The sequence below is a fragment of the Ursus arctos genome, unplaced genomic scaffold, assembly GCF_023065955.2.
Source record: "Ursus arctos isolate Adak ecotype North America unplaced genomic scaffold, UrsArc2.0 scaffold_11, whole genome shotgun sequence".
NCBI classification, from domain to species: domain Eukaryota; kingdom Metazoa; phylum Chordata; class Mammalia; order Carnivora; family Ursidae; genus Ursus; species Ursus arctos.
In genome coordinates, this window is record NW_026622775.1 from 15343956 (window position 1) to 15361842 (window position 17887).

Genomic DNA, 17887 nt, shown 5'->3' on the forward strand with positions numbered 1-17887 from the left:
ATCCATACATGGAAAATTATTCAGAACAAATACAAATAAATAAGATTTTGTAATGATCAAAGAAAATAAATTTGAAGCAACATTCCCTCAACTTTTATATATGTTTCAAATTTCTATAACAAAAAATTGTATATAATACACATACCCAGAAACTCCATATCTAGGATTCTATCCTCTAGATATATGGACTCATTGATTAAAGATTTATGTCAAAAAATTATGTAGTGTTGTTAGTAATAGCAAATGCCTAGAAACAACTAAATATGTATTAAGAGTTGGATAGGTAAATTATGCTTCCTTAACCCATGGAATACTATAGAGCAGTTAAAAACAGGCAGCCCTACATACAGAATGTAAGTAAACTCCGTGAGGGAAGGAATTATCTTTTTTGTTCACTAATATATCCCTGGGTGGCTCAGTCAGTTAAGCGTCTGCCTTCGGCTCAGGTCATAATCTTGGGCGTCTAGGATCGAACCCCATGCTCAGTGGGGAGTCTGCTTCTCCCTCTCCTTCTGACCCTCCTCCCTGCTTGTGCTCTCCTGTCTCAAATAAATAAGTAAAAAAAATTTTTTTAAAGTAGGATTGTGCCTGGTACATAGTGGGTACTCAGTAAGTATTTACTGAATAAATGAATAGGGAATATTTGTTACATTTTTTAATGCAAGGTATAAAACATTGTGCAAATAATGTGGCTTCATTTGTGTGAATAAAAAAGATATATATGTGTGAATATGTATTTCATAAGTCTAGAAGTATACATAAGAATCTAGTAACCATAAAGAAGAAATGGAGACTGGTAGTTAGGGAGGGAAGGGTGATTTAACCTCATTGTCTTCCTAATTATAAATAAAATAACATTCTCCAAGGGAATAAAAGTAAGTATCAATGAAACGTCAGTAAGGAACTAAAGAATGCCCTAATAGGAAGAAAGGGCAAGATATGAATAGGCAACTCACAAAAGAAAGAAAAATGATCAATGTTCAAACTAATAACAAAATGAATGCTAATAAAAACAACAAACAATCACTTTTTTACCTAACAAATTTGTAGATTAAAAAGATCCTAAAAATGCAGAGTTGGCAAGGGTAGAGGGGAATGGGCATACTCCTTCACTGTTGATGACAGTATAAACTGGTATATCCTTTCTGGAGGGCAATTCGGCCCTCAACAATTTGTTGCACAATAAAGTTAGGTATCTAACTAACTTTTAGTTAGTTAGGTAACTAACTAACCTTTACATTTAATACAAGCTATCCAACTGCCAAGAATCAAACAGATGTGAAGGTTGTTTGTACAAAGAGATTCAAAGCAGTGTAGCTTATATATATACACATATTATGTATATATATATATATACACATATTATGTATATATATATATATACATAATATGTGTATATATATATATTAACATGTTAAATATATGTACTTGTTTACTGATAGAAGACTAAGTAAGTATAGTATGTATATTCAATGAAATATTATGCAGACATTTAAAATTATTTATCTATATATTTCTGGATTTGGAAAGCTCCTCAAAACAGAAAAGAAAACAACAAACATTCCCATTAAAAAATGAAGAGAAAAGCATATGAAAACTGTAGCAAATATAATACTTAAAGGTTAAACATTAGAAGTATAATCATTTAAATTAGGAATAAGATAAAAGACAAGAATGCCCATTATCACCAGTAGTACTAAATATCGTACTAACTCTCCTGGTCATCATTCTATGAAAAGAAATAAACTGCATAAATGCAGGTTGCAAAGAAACAAAACTCATTATTTGTACAATATGATTGACTACCTAGGAAATCCGAGAATATCACTGAAAAAAAGTATTATTACAATGAAGAGAAGAGTTTAATAAGGATCCAGATATAAGATCAATGTATAAAAATCAATTGCTTTCTTTTATGAGCAACAGCTACTAAATATCCCCTATATAACAACCAAACCTATAAAATACTTAAACGTAAACTTAAGTGGGAATATACAAGATTGCCCATATGAAATAAACAATCTAAGCCATCACTAAAAGATACAAAAAAGATGGCAAGGGACACCTGGGTGGCTCAGTCAGTTAAGCATCTGTCTTTGGCTCAGGTATGATTCCAGTGTCCTGGGATCGAGTCCTGCATCAGTCTCCTTGCTCAGTGAGGAGACTGTTTCTCCCTCTGCCTACTCAGCCTGTTGCTCCCCCTGCTTGTGCCCTCTTTCTTTCTGACAAATAAATAAATAAAATATTTATTTAAAAAAAAGATGCCAATTTTTCCCCAAATTTAATGTAGAAATTAAATGCCATCCCAACCAAAATCCACAGGAATTTTATTTAATGGAAATTGACAAATTGATTCTTAACTTCTTATGTGAAACACACACATGGACACACACCCCCCCCAGAACAATAGCCAAGAAATTTTTGAATAATGAAGATAAAATGAGGAGACAATTGTTCCACTGAAGTGTATAGTTATGGAGATTAAACAGTATGTATATATAATTTTAGACTTCAGTACGATGAAATAAAAAACAGTTAAACTGGTGTGGCCACTCTGGAAAACAATTTGGAGGTTCCTCAAAAATTTAAACTAGAACTACCCTGTGATCCAGCAATTGCGCTCCTAGGTATTTACCCAAAGGATACAAAGGTATTGATTCGAAGAGGTGCATGCACCCCAATGTTTATAGCAGCATTATCAACAATAGCCCATTTATGGAAAGAGCCCAAATGTCCATTGACTGATAAATGAATAAAGAAGTTGTGGTACACATACACACACTGGAATATTATTTGGCCATCAAGAATAATGAAATCTCACCATTTGCAATGATGTGGATGGAGCTAGGGTATATTACGCTAAGCGAAATAAGTCAGTTAGAGAAAGACAAATACCATGATTTCACTCATATGTGAAATTTAGAAGACAAAACAGATGAGCATATGGGAAGGGAAAAGAAAAAGGAAGGAAGGAGGGGAGGGAGAGAGGGAGGGAGAAAGAGGGAAGCAAATCATAGGAGACTCTTAACTATAGGAAACAAACTGAGGATTGATGGAGGGAGGTGGGTAGGGGGCTGGGCTAAACAGGTATTAAGGAGGGCACTTGTGATGAGCACTGGCTGTTATATGGAAGGGAAGAATCACTAAATTCTACTCCTGAAACCAATATTACACTATATGTTAACTAACCATGAGAGACTATGGACTCTGGGAAACAAACTGAGGGCTTCAGAGGGGAGGGGTGTGGGGGACTGGGATAGGCTGGTGATGGGTATTAAGGAGGGCACGTATTGCATGGTGCACTGGGTGTTATATGCAAGTAATGAATCATGGAACTTTACATCAAAAACTAGGGATGTACTGTATGGTGACTAACATAATATAATAAAAAATATTATTAAAAGCAAAAAAAAAAAACCTAACTAGAATTTAAATAAAAATTTGGAAAATAAATAAATAAAATAAACAAAAAACAAAGTTAAAACATACACAACTCACTAGGAGAAAACAGTTTCATTTCAACTGACAAAGGACTAATAACTGTATGTATATATTTACTGATTTATATATATGGCCACCCAGTAGATATATTCACTGTATATCTGTACTATACATAAATTACTTATGAAAGGATAAGCAACCTATTAAAAATGAGTAAAGGATTTTATAGGCACATAGAGAAGAGGAAATCGAAGTGGCCAATAAGGGGCACCTGGGTGGCTTAGTCATTTAAGCATCTACCTTCAGTTCAGGTCATGATCTCCAGGTCCTGCAATCGAGCCCCACGTCGGCTCCCTGCTCAGCAGAGAGTCTGCTTCTCTCTGTCCCTCTTCCTCTGCCTGCCACTCGTGCTTGCACACTCTCTCTCTCAAATAAATAAATAAAATCTATAAATAAATAAATAAATAAATAACCAATAAACACAAAACAAGAGCAACAAACAGGGGCACCTGGGTGGCTCAGTTTGTTAAGCGTCCAACTCTTGATTTCGTCTAGGGTCATCATCTTAGGGTCGTGAGATCAAGACTCATGTTGGTCTCATGCTGGGTGTGGAGCCTGCCTAAGATTCTCTCTCTCCCTTTCTCTCTACTCCTCCCCACCCTTAAAAAAAAAAAAGAAAAAGAAAAAACAGGAAGAATAGACAACAAACTCCCTTATAATTTTTCAAATCAAACCCATAAGGTTTTATTGTATTTTTTTTCTTATAATGGCAATTTTTTTAAAGACCCATAATGTCAAACACTGTGGAGAAGTGGATAGATATATTCTGGCACAGTCATTTAGGATGGAGACTGTCTGTATCTACAGACTCTTGAGATCTCCAAACCAGTTGACCCAGAAATCATAGTTCTGTGAATACAATCTTAGAAAAATTCGCAACAAACTTAATGCTCATCAATAGTTAATCTGCTAAATAAATTGCTGAGGATTCTCTACAATAATTTAAGACAATAAGGATGATTCTATTTTCATTAAAACTTTTAAAACACGTTCCAGTTACTATCGCTGTAACAAACTCTCCCAAAATGAGTGACCTAAAACAATGAGGATCCAGACAGGGTGCAGTGAGACGGCTCAGTCTGTACTCCATAAAGCCGGGGGCCTCAACTGGGAGGAGGCAGCGCCTGGGAGTTATTCACTAGCTGGGGCTCTGCACCAGCGCACCTACAGAGGGCCTCTCTGCATGGGCTTCTCCGGAGAATGATGACGGCCTCAGGATAATTCAATCTTCCATGGTAAATCAGGGCTCCAAAAGCGGTATTCCATCAAACAATGGGGAAACTGCACTGCTTTTCTGACCTAGCTTCCTAAGTCAGACAGTGTCATTTCTGTCACTTTCTGTTGTCACAAGCCTGCTCAAATTCAAGGCGAGGGGATATAGACTCTCCCACTCAATGTCAAATCATACTGTAAAAGCATGTGAAATGGAAGACACTGTTCTGGTCATCTTTTGGAAAATATAACCTGCCACAACGTATTAGAGAAGAAAGCAAATTGCAGAATATCTATAGTATGACATCATCTATATTAAAAAAAAAACCTGTGTATCTGCATACAAATGTGAATAAATGTGACTGGATAACTATTCATGGCGAATACACAGACAATAGTTTTGAAAGATATACCTCAAACTGTTAACAACCGTTAGCTCCCAGGAGGGAGTGAGATGACATAGTTGGAGATGGAGGGGCCATTCATATTTCCTCCAATGGGTCGAGACTACAGTGAGTTCCAAGTTGAGATGTATAAAGGACAAGAAGTAGTAGGTCTGGAAAACTGCACGCAAGTAAAAATGGGGCATGAGACGTAATTTGGTGCCAATCAAACGATCCTAGCTAAATTTCTAAAAAGCATGATCACATATCCAAACATTCAAATATCAGATTACCAGTGAGGTGAGGGGAAAACACCAAAATGGATGTCCTAATACTTGAGCCAGGCAGTTCAATCTGCGGTTAATTCTACATTAATAACAAAGATGGACTTTAGCAACACATTAACTTCTGTGCTTTGTTTTGTTTTGTATCACTTTACATTTCCAGCAAAAAGTCCCTTTTATAAAGTACAGTTTACCCTCAACTATAATAACAGAAAAAAAGATACTTCCTAGTTATCTAGATATGTAGAAACACAAGGACATACATTTTCTCCAAGTGCCACCTTAAATCCAGATCCAGATTGTGGGTAGAACTAGAATCGAGAATAAAAGAAGCATTGTGTTGGGGTAGGGTTCTCTTATTGAATTTGACCATTTTCAACTGAAATTACTGAAGCCTCTTTTTGTGTGTAAACCCAGACTTTAGTAGCTTATTATAAAAGTTCAGATTCGAGGGATGCCTGGGTGGCTCAGTTGGTTAAGCGTCTGCCTTTCACTCAGGTCATGATCCCAGCGTCCTGGGATTGAGTCCCTCATCGGGCTCCTTGCTCAGTGGGGAGTCTGCTTCCCCTTCTGCCTCCCACTCCCCCTCCTTGGACTCCTGCTCTTTCTCTCTCTGTCTGACAAATAAATAAATAAAATCTTAAAAAAAAAAGTTCAGGTTCAGTAACATTTTGTAGTTAATACCAAGACTTACTATAAATCTACAGTAATCAAGACAGTGTTGTAATGGATGAGAATACCCTATAGAACTAAATAGAGAGCCCAGAAATAGTCCCACATTTATATGGTCAATTTATTTTTGATGAGGATGCCAAAGCAATCTAATGGAGAGGGAAAAGCCTTTTCAACAAATGGGTAGAAAAACGTTTATATATACAGGGTAAAAAAGAACCTTTATCCTTACCTCATATCTCACATAAAAATTAATTTAAGATGCATAACAGACATAGTAAAAGTTAAAACTATAAAGCTTCTACTATAGAAAAAAGTACAGAACAATATTTTTGTGACCTAAAAGATTGGCAAGAGCCTCTTAGAGAGGACACAGAAAGCAATAAACATAAAAGAAAAAAAGTGGATAACTCTAACTTCAAAATTAAAAATACCTCTTTTAAAGACATTGCTAAGAAAATGAATAGGCTAGCCACAAACTAGAAGAAAATTGCTGTAAAGCATGTATGTCATAGATCAGCAGTGTCTCGAATACCTCAAGAATTCCTATAACTCAATAATAAAAGACAAATAACTCCAAACAGGGGACTACAGAGAAACAAGGTCCAAGTGATGTTCAAGATAGAAAAACAACCAGACACTTGAGGAAAAAATTACCTGAGTACAATTACCACCCTCATATTTTACTCAAACTCTGAATATGATGAAAATATTATTTAATATTTTTAAAACATAAAATTAATTGACATATAGACATGCCCATTAAAAAATCGGATATAGGGGAGCCTGGGTAGCTCGGTCGTTAAGTGTCTGCCTTCGGCTCAGGGCGTGATCCTGGCGTTATGGGATCGAGCCCCACATCAGGCTCCTCCGCTAGGAGCCTGCTTCTTCCTCTCCCACTCCCCCTGCTTGTGTTACCTCTCTCGCTGGCTGTCTCTCTCTCCGTCAAATAAATAAAATCTTTTAAAAAAATATCTGATATAAAAATAAATATTTTTATTTATTTACTGGGTGGCTCAGTCAGTTAAGCATCTGCATTTGGCTCAGGTCATGATCCCAGGGTCCTGGGTTCGAGTGTCATACCAGGCTCCCTACTCAGCAGGGAGTGTGCTTCTTCCTCTTCCTCTGCCCCTCCCCCCCCCCCGCTCTTTTTTGTTCTCTCTCTCAAATAAATAAATAAAATCTTTATAAATAAATAAATAAATATTTCCTTCTATCCATTAACCTCATCCTAATTAACTCTTTAAAAATTATGGGTAAGAATAATTCACACACACAAAAAACTGAGTTACATATAATTTTTTTTTATTTCACAGCCTTTTAAAAAATATAAACCACGAAGTATTTTGAAAAACACACATGGAATAATCACTTAGCAGCCACATTATTACAAAAATAAACCAGAATGAATTGCACAACAGAACAAAATAATTCCTGCTGACTCACTCTGACTAGGAACACATAACGTTCACTAGGAATGGTAAGTGGACCAGCACCACCACCATTTGTCCACCATCAATTATCACAAAAATCAATCACAGGACCTATTCCCAGGAGATCATTCCATTTATACAGAAATCAGTACAATGTATAGATGTCAAGTTAACATCTTGCATTTATTTCCGAGATACCATTTTTCCTTTTCTCTGGGACACAGGTTCAATGGCAAGGTGGAATAGTGAAGATGATGGAACACCGAGCACATGACTGGCTCAAACCCCTCTCAGGTAGTTGGAAAACACAAGAAAAAGTTGTGTACTGCGTTGTACAATACAAGAGCCACTAGCCACATATGGCTATTTACATTTTAATTATTTAAAATTAAATAAAATTAAAATTTACTTCCTCAGTCACACTAGCCATATTTCAAGTGTTCACTAGTCACACGTGGCTAGTGGCTACCATATTGGACAGTGCAAATATAGAACATTTCTGTCATCACAGAAAGTTCTTTTGGACAGCCCTGGAGTGGGAAGTGTTTCTTCTTCCTTTGCTTAGGCAGGATGTAGGCTGATTATGGAAGCAGCTTTGAGAAGCAAGTCTTCTCCCAGGATATTCCTAGATCGGTGGTGGAGTCAGAGAAGGGAGTAAGTAGCCTTTCTTTACATAGATTACCTTTTCCTATGTATGAAAGGGATGATCCTTTTCTAGGGATCAAACACAAACTAGACTCCACCAAAAATCTGTAAGGAAAATTAGAGATACATAAAGCAGATGGGAAAGCAGCAAGGTAGAGCCTTCTTTATCCCATTCCAAACTTCCATAGATTATGTCCTCCAAGGAAGTGTACAGGTTCCCAGGGTCCTCCTCTAGAAAATCCTGATGTGGGGCAAGCATATCAGCTGCCTGCAAAAGCCCGTTCTGGCAGGTGTTTCAAGAAAAAACCTAGGATGTCTTCACTCTGCTCACTCTCTGGGCAGAGCAGTGTTGCCTGGAGTACTGTCAGTTGTGAAGGAATTACAGTTTTGATCTGTTTCAATCATTATGCTCCTTTACAACTGTATTTTGTAGCCAGGGCACAGACTGCTGGTTTATTTCCCAAAGGTTCACCATCATCTTTTTTCCTTAGATTTCCTTAGCTTTTTTGTTGAAGGCAGTCATATGTCCAGCTACAAAAACTACATTTCTCACGCAGCCTCGTAGATATGACACAGTCTGGCCAATGAGATGTAAGTAAAAGTTGCTGGGCTTCTGAGAAAGCTCTTTAAAAGGAAGCAGAATCAAAATGGCGTGCCCTGTTTTCCCTTTCAGCTTCCTTCATCTTCCTGGGGGAGCTGCAGCAACCATCTTGGAACCTAAGGGAAAAGCCAAGGGAACCTCAGGGGCTACCTTGACCCTGACATCTGTGAGCTGCTGAACCAACACCAGCAATAGTTTACCCCTAACCTCCTTGTCACATGAGAACGAAAAAAACCCTTACTTTGTTTAAGCTACTGTTTGGTTCAGTAACTTCCTACTCTTATTACTGAGATAGCAATCCATCTTGATTCCCAATAGGAAAACAAGATTTCCGTCTTAATGTAAAAAACTTGCCGGAAGACTCATATATATTCAATAAAGTTCAAGTAGCTTCATAGAGTCACACTAATAAAACAAAAGTATAAAAATTTTAACTTCGAACTACCCACGTCTACACAGCACAACAGTGGAAGAAATGATTAGGCTTACTACATAAAATAGCTGCTATTAAGGAAAACAAGAGGATTTTTAGCTTAATTGATCAGGAAGTTTTTCCTGAGTGCCTATTATGTTCTGACTTGTTCTAAGCACAGGTCTGCCCTGATTGCCCACATTCCTATGGAGTAAGGTGCTACTGCTCAGACAATTAATCAGATCATTATTTAATGTATAATCTTATTTTGTGTGGACGAAGTAAGAAATGTAGAGTTGAGAAGTGATTTCACTGATTCAACCCCGCCCCCCAAAATTAACTTCAAAGATCTGCAACTCAATTTTTAGCTTTCCCTCGTATGTGACACAGACACCTGACAGTGATTTCCTAACGATACTAGAATTTTAATTGTAGTTTTAGCTTAAATAAGCACACCTACCTCAGAGTAACTATAAAAATTAAAACCAAAGTACAGTACTCTGTACATATTTTCTATGTACTGCATTAGTACCATTAGCATTCTAAAAGTCCCTAGATTAGTAAGTATGCGTTAGAAAAAGTAAACATTTCCCACTATCCTAAATGGTTGAACTATTTACAATGTTTAAATGTTGGGCCATTTAAAAAAATTAACTCTTTTGTGCTTATTTTGAAACTATAAACAGAATTGGAAATATAAAATGTCAAGCTATAAATGGGGATAGTGCATGTACTTTACTCACCTCGTTCCAAGTATCCACCCCTGCAAATGAACCAAAAACAAATCCTGGCACCTTGTCATTCCCAGAAAAGCCAGTGCATGGCACACTCTGGGTAAATTTTATCTCTTTTTCTGTGGAACTGCACCAGATGGCATCAGTCCTGCATCTACAGCTGTGCCCTAAAATTGAAGTTCAGACATAGGAATCTACTTTATTAGACATTTCAGATTTTGCAGGTGTGAGTGTGACGTCATTCTCATTCAACCGAAAATGGTTCTCTTTCCAAGTGGAACCGCTGATTCATTGCACTTACAGGTTTGGAAATCAGCGACACGATCAAGATTACCCTAATAAGATTTGAAGTCATTTCAAACAACTGAAATTTAGAGACAATACTGAAATAAGAACACTTGAAATAAAATACTAATATTTCCTAATAATTGAATTATAGCCTATTTCCTCATAATGTAAGAAATTCAACTCTGCTTCTAACATTGCTGAAGGATCACTAAAAACCTTTTATTGAAAATAGAACATAAGAATCTTCAATAATCAAGTTACACTTGTATGATGAGCAGTTACTTTAAACGTTCCTGACTTTTCAAATGTTTTAATATCTAGCCCATATGCATACCATCCTCAAAAACAGACTTGGTCTAGTGATAGGATCAGAATGTGGTCAGAGTAGAGCAGCCAACACGTACAAACTGGGAACCTACGCCAGATGTCAGAGCATTAGATCGAGAATATACCGATAGGAAAAAAACAAAACAAAACACGTGAGTTCAAAAGTAGTTCTAATTTGGGAGATCAGTCTTTGTTGAGTTTTGGAAAAATGACTGAATAAGCGAATAGACGAAGGCAGCTTGTATACAGGGTGTCCAAGTTTCAAAAGCAGAGTGCCTACCAAGCAAGGGCAAGGCAGGAGATCAACAGCAAGCAGCAAGTTCTAAGAGCAAATGTGAGGCACCTTACTTTCCAGAGTTTGGGGCCAAGTTCCAAGTAGAGATTAAATAACAGGAATAAATACTCATTTTTTTGGCCTAGACAAATGGGAACTTAGTAACCAATAATTGATTACAAGGAGGATATAAAATGGCACTCAGCACAAGATAGGAAAGTAACCACCCTTTCACAGGAAGCAGAGTCAGCAGAACCACACAGAGATTTGCTTCACAGGGGGATGCCAGCAAACTACTCACCCTGAGTTCTCTAGCCTCCTCTCTAGAAGAGTCAGGTTTAAACCTCTGGATACCAGTGGCACTGCTGGGAAGATTAAAGGATTACAAACTCAAGAAGTCCCGGAGGCGTTTAAAATAATTTGCCTTCTGGTTATTTATAAAGTATGAAGTGATTGTTTTCCACCCTTGTAAACACCTATAATTGTTAATTACCTACTCCCATACTCATCTTTAATGTCCACATTAACCATACAACCCGATAACTAAATGCCACTGCAGAGGTGTCAACCAATTAGAGAATTATTGTTCAAAATTCAAGATAGAGTCACTGCAGTTGATTCTGGGATTCAAACTGGAAATTCAAAACAAGTTGTACTATAGCTCTGATAACGAAAAGTATAGATAGATAGAGACATAGAATTACATATATTTATATAGAGAGAATTATATATGTATTTCTATATATAGAGAGAAATATATATATATATATATATATATATATGCCTATACTTCATTAAAAACAGGTCTGTTCTAGAAAAATGAACTACAAATGTGGGAAATTATCTGAATGTCTCAGCCAAAAAAATTTTCCCATAATTATTTACCTACAAGAGAGTATTTTTCCTTCACTTGAATTACCAAAATAATTGTCTTCTACTTCACTTTCTTATTATCCACTTAGGCAAAACTTAGTATTTTCTTGTTTTTATCCTCTCTATATGGTCCTTGTACCTAAAATTAATATTTTCAATACTCAGTCACGACATGGACAGCTTACTCCACCTTAACGTGACTGAACCCAAATCTTCCCTTACTGAAGACAAATTATATCTGCGTTCCATATTTCAACTCCAAGACCCCCTCCACTGTTTTCCAAAAGAGCAGAATGATTATTAAGATTGTAAACACTCCTCACATCCCATTCTAACGTCTCTGCTCCCCTACATAGACACTGATTCTTGTACTTAGGAATCAGTTCAGCTCCTCAGTTATAGTAGAAAGCTCATGGGTTCTAAGAGGGAGAGAGAGACCCCTTTCATTGCACCCATTTCCTCGGTCCTAATCTCTCACTTTCTTAGGCTCTGGGTCTTCCAAAGTTCAGCTACAACCAGGGACAAAGTGAAATCAAGGGTGGTCCCCACTTACCATTTGCAGGAAAGGTGCGACTGGGGTTGTCCTGGTCCTCTCTGTGCAGGGCTGCCCCTTACCAGCTGTGACTGCAATGGTGGTCTTCAGCGCACCAACCCAGGGCAACAGCTCCACTCCAGAACTCCAGACGACATAAATCGAGGAAAAAGCATCTGGAAGATGAAACTGTTATTCCCCCAAACTGACATTGCCTGGAGGGTGCTTAGGGCTCATTAAGAAGGAGTTAAAAGCTGCCTGCCAATCTTCCGGCAAATGGTCTAGTCATGTAACCTGCCACTCCAGCTTTTCTTCTCTTTCTTTTTGTTGCCCTACAACCTTTCATCAGCCCCAAGGCATCTACCAAAAGACTCGCTAACACTCACCCTCCCGCCCTTTGAGATTCTAAACCCACCTGGTGTGGCAACTCTGCACGCATCTCTGAGGTCGGTGGCTACAAGAGGAGTAGGGATTAAGGGGAAGAAAGGCAGCTGAATCCTCTCTGGCACTGTCAGACGAACCCCGTTTAGCGTCTACCAAAGCGCAAAGATATTTAAAGCAGTATTTTTCATACTTCAAGAGCGCACTGTTTTCTCGTGCTTCCTGTCCCAAAGCCCACACTCTCTCAGTAATTTGACATTAAGGTTGACAATCGATTTTTTTAATCAAATTTGGATTGGAAGTCGTTGGATTGAATTACTTGAATGATTTAGTTTTCCATCCTTTACGTAGAAGCTAACATGCAGTGGGACTGGGAAGAAGAGCTTGCAGGTGCCCAAAGCCATTCCGGCTCCAACGGCTGGCTGAACATCTTTCTCCATCTCTCCCCACCCCGGAAAAGCTGAGGGTAAGTCCCTAAGAGCACAGCGCCAGCCCAGACCCCATAAATCGCCGTGCCTGGCAACCGAGCGTGCTTCGAGCCCAGAACCTCCCCGAGGGGCAGAGAAAATCGCCCCTCCGCAGACCCCTTCCACACCCGAACGAACCTGCCAGCGCTACAACCGAGCCTGGCACTGGAACCTGGGCGGCCACGCGGACAGAGAATCGAGGCTGAGACCCAGACCGGTGCCCGCGCAGCTCCGTGCCCTCCCGCTAGTGCCCGCGCCTCACGGGTCACACCGCTTGCTCACGGGAGAAGCCCCAAGGCTCCCGGTGCACGGAGAGACGCCCGGGCTGGAGCGCCCCGGCCGTGTTGGCCACAGAGTTCTTCAGCTGCTTGATGACCACGAAGAGCAGAAGGAAAAGTAAGAAGAGCAGGAAGAAGAAGAGCGCCAGGTAGAGCAGAAAGTTGAGCTCCCACTCCATGCTGGAGGCGCCGGCGCTCGATGGCAGTGCGCGCTCGGCGCGGATAGCAGCTGCCGGGCAAGGCTTGCAGCCCGCTCTCCCACCTCCAGGTCTCCTCCGCCCGCTTACGGGCGCCCCACGTTGGGCGCCTACTCCGCGGTCCGTGCTCGGCCTCCCCCAGCTCGGAGGAAACGCGCCAAGGAGCTGGTTAATCCCAGCTCCGCCCCTCCCAGCAGGCACAAGAGCCTCCCGCTTCTCTGAGATCTCCTGTGCTCTTGGGGATGTGAGCGGATTTTTCTAGGAGCGAATTTTGCGGGCGGGGACACCAGGGGAAGGGGTCATGGCTCAGTCTCCCAAGGGGTGTTGGGGCTAGTGTTTTGCAAATGATCTTAAGATCTCCACCCCCCAACATCCAATGGGTCTCTAGCCCTCTCCTTTCCTAATTAATTTCTTTATTTTCCCCTGTCCTGGTTTTCTTACAGGGAAAAGATGCCATGGCCCAGAAACCCAAAAGAATTAATGGTACCAGTGAAGGTGGGGTCTAAAGGGCTGAGATGACTTAAGGGTGCCAGAGTGAATTCCAGTTCAAGCTCCTTGCTCTTGGGAGTGGCAGATGCACTCAGTACAGAGTGCTCTTTTCTATGGACAACAACAGGTCATTTAAGAAAGCATTAAGAACAAAATGCATTTCAAAAGTTATATTGTGCAAAGCTTCAGAACATTGCTTCAAATTCCTTGGTGGAAAGCAAAAACAAAACGGTAACAGTAAACAATTACTTGAAATGCTCCTTTAAGTCCCTCACACCTCTCCGTATTTGATTAAGATCACCCACAGTCTATATGGTGCAGCTGGTAAAGAAATCCAGTTTATCTACTGCTGTGTAACACACTGCCCAAAACTTAGTGACTTAAGACAACACAAACATTAGTTCTCTCTCACAGTTTGAGACACTCTCACAGAGTCAAGAGTTTGGTAGCACTTAACTTGGTGATTGTGGCCTGGGGTTTCTCATGAGGTGACAGCTGGATGTCAGGCAAGGCCATAGTCACCTGAAGGTTTGAATGGAACTAGAGGATGCACTTCGAAGGTAGCATACTTAGATGACTGACAAGTAGTGCTGGCTGCTGCTGGGGGGCCTCAGCTCTTTGCCATGTGGGCTGCTTGTGTGTCCTTACAACCCTGTGCTGGCTTCTTCCCCCAGAGCAAGTGACCCAAGAGAACAAGGCAGAAACTGCAGCGCTCTTCACAGCTAGCTTAAGAAGTGGTGTACCATCACTTCTGCGATGTCCTATTAGTAAACACACAGAGCCTTATTCAGTGAAGGAGTCCAAGGACATGAACACCAGCGGTAAGGACATCCGGGGGCCATCTTGGAGTCTGCCCACCCAAGCTGCTAATGCAATGTGTTGTCATTGTCCATTCTGTTGGCCTCCAACTTTATTTCATTGTTTATTTGTGAAGAGACAGGAGGGCCCCTTGAGCTGAATTCAGGGAATAAATAAATCCTGACATACACATCCCAGTTTACTAGTCTGCCCATATTAAATGGCTGTTCTAGGGATGGCAAGGGGTTCGAAGAAACAGGATGGTACGGAAAAAGCTGTGAACTGGAAGTCTCCAGGACCCAAATCTAGTTTCTACTCCACCTGTCAGTGGTCAATTCGGCTCTCTGACTCAGTTCCCTCACCTATAATATACCTTGTGTACCTTTTCCCTGGGTCTGTTGTGAGGATCAAAAAATGAATGGGATGTTGAATAAGAATGTGTTTTGTTAGGTGAATTTCAGATACTATTATTAATCTGTTACTGAGGATCCCCATTGTACAAAAATGCGGTGTATAAAATGTTCAGGTCCCAGGCCTCTCACCAAGCATTGTATTGTGTAAGAAATCTCTCTCTCAAAAACATTATTGATCCATTTCATAGGCAGTGGTGTGCTGGCTCACAATTTTTTTTTAAACCTTTGCAAGCCATTTGTTAAAATACAGCTATTATTAACAATTAAATCATGTAAACTTACAATTAAATAAATTATGTTAACAACAAAGGTAATAAATACTCAAAACTCAATACTTCCGAATTATTTTACTACATTTCACTATTATCTATGCACTTCAGGTTATGTACATGTGTTGTAGCTGTATGGCTGAAATATTATATAATAGTATATTGCTGTACCTCTCTTCTCAACTGTGCTCAGATGTCATGTGGGTAACCTGGAATTGGCCATAGTAGGAGTGTTTGCCCTTGGAAATGTACGAATGCTACAAATCAGGGCCAGAAAGTCATTTGTTAAACACTTAACCACCACACCATGGCTCATGGAGCTACTGAAGAAAATTTGAAGTCTTATATAAGTAAAGCAGAGATTTGTGATTTTTTTTTTTTTTTTTTTTTTTTTACTACACAGAAACACCACATGTTCCTACTGGTAGAATTCTCCATTTTATCTAATCTTGACAGAAGGACAGATTCAAGCGTCTGCCTTCTACTGCCACCTCCCATTATGGAAACCAAGAGGTTCAAATATATGTTTTACCCACTCCTGATACAGTGCAGGAAGAAGGGCAGGAAGTGCCAAGCCAGAAACTCAGCCAAATATCCTTGATTCCCAAGACTCTGAAGCTTGGGAGCAGACAGAACAGGAGGAAATGTTTGGAAGTCAGATGCATTCCCGGTAGCAGAGGAGCTCTGAAAACCAGATCAGTCCCAGGAGTGACCTGGGTGTGGTTCCTGTTGCCTGCCTCCGTGGCATCCTCCATTCCTGCCCTTTTCCCAGACATGACTCTCCTGCCTCTCTTTCATTCTGTCAGCTTCCACTGATTTTACCATACATCTTATCGTAGCAAGGGATAGTGGTTAGTGCCAGCTTGCAGATGCAAATACTGAGCGAGAAAGCATTACTTATACACTTTGCATGTATTATGCACTCATAATCAATAAAGTGGTAGAAAAGCCATATGCCATTTGGCACATTGCCATCCAGATATCCAAGCTATCAAAGGATGGAAATTGAAACACAGAGAGGTTAGGTGACCTGCTTAAAGCCACATAGCTAACAAGTGGCAAAACTGGGATGTGAACCCAGGGAGTTTGGCTCCAAAGCCTTCACTCTCAACCCCGTGATACACTGCCTCACAGGGGAAAGTACCCCTTGCTTGTGTATGACCATCAAATTAATGACCATATTTTTTTTTCTTTTGAGTGTCAAACTTAAAGAAAATAAATTTCAAGAAACCCATACCTTCTGCTTACTTACATCTCAGCTCCTTCCTTTGAAATCTTCAAGGCCAAAGCTTCAAATGAGTGAGTGTTTACCTGCAGATGTTGAGGAAAGAGGCCAACAGATGAAAGTTTTATGTCACCAAGCTCAAATCCATTTCAGCCTTCCTGACCATAGCTGTTTAAATTTTCCATTTATCTGAGCAGCTTAAAAAGATTTATAAATGTTAACTAATAAATCCTCATAGTGACTCTCAATAGAATTTGTATTTAAAATAATGTTGCTACAACAAAAACATAACTTATTACATTTCTTAGATGCTCCCAGTGCTTTTTAGCTTCTGGTCATCTTTATACACCTCATGAGAAGGTCTGAATTTCAGTTTCTGTTATATAAATGACTCTATAGAGATAAAATGCAAACTTTCTCTACTCAAATATGCATATTAATGGAAATCCATAGAAAGAAAACCCAAGCATTTTAAAAGGCAGAAAGGACACTTACTTTAGATAAGAGCTTGACTGGTTCTAACATCTAAAAAAAAGCCCTTGTGCACAAACTGGTAAAACGGACAGAGACTATGTCATTACAACCCCATACCACTGCCCACAAAGTTGACCCCATAAATGCTTCCACTTAACACGTTGACTACTCATAGTCAGACTTTATGTATGTTTCAACTCCAGTCCCCTCCTCACAAATCTTAAAGCAACTGGATATTGCCCCTGGGCTGCTCCAGGTCCTGGCCTATGGACAGCTATGGTGTATATATCAAAATAGGGTTCTCATCCTTTTGCCTGCTCTGTTCCTCCTCACCCTTACCTCTGATAGGGATGAATTGTTTATCATAACAAGCATCAAAATATTTATGAGAAGTGATTAACAATAGAAGAATTTGTCTTAAAAATGTGCTTCTCGAAAGAGTCTAAAGACCTAAGAAAACACAAAAGGAAGGACTGTAAAATTCTACTGTCACCATCCCCGGATGAAACCTACCTGGACTTACCTGTTGGGGGTACCTGCAGGATGGGAGCAGTTTCTCCAAGACAAGGGAAGGACAAAACTGGAAGATTAGAGGAAGAGATCTTTCAGATCTTCAGATATCTTTCTAAGGCTAATTCAGTTTGGTCTGAAATAAACCCAAAAGAAATGGAAGAAATATTTCATGCCATGCTCTGGCCTCAAAATGTGCTGTTGACCATGATTAT

The 17887-nt window shown here is 39.6% G+C and overlaps 1 protein-coding gene across 14 annotated transcripts in view; it reads right to left on the reverse strand.

Annotated features, from left to right (window-relative positions):
* Positions 1 to 7336: 7336 nt before the first annotated feature.
* The window catches only part of SMIM43 (small integral membrane protein 43), a 37622-nt gene continuing 27071 nt past the window's right edge, over positions 7337 to 17887 (reverse strand). For 3 of the 14 annotated variants that reach the window (XR_008958616.1, XR_008958615.1, XR_008958618.1), the window contains exons 3-5: positions 17686 to 17808; positions 12193 to 16774; positions 7337 to 11131 (exon numbers count right to left, since the gene is read on the reverse strand). Coding sequence is in view for 3 of the 14 variants with exons in the window: in XM_057310044.1 (XP_057166027.1) it covers positions 13285 to 13476 (192 nt within the window). In the remaining 11 variants the exon portion in view is untranslated. Of the gene's footprint in view, positions 11132 to 12192; positions 16775 to 17675; positions 17809 to 17887 lie in introns of all 14 variants that reach the window. The other 11 variants (XR_008958609.1, XM_057310042.1, XR_008958617.1 and 8 more) reach the window with 9 other exon arrangements.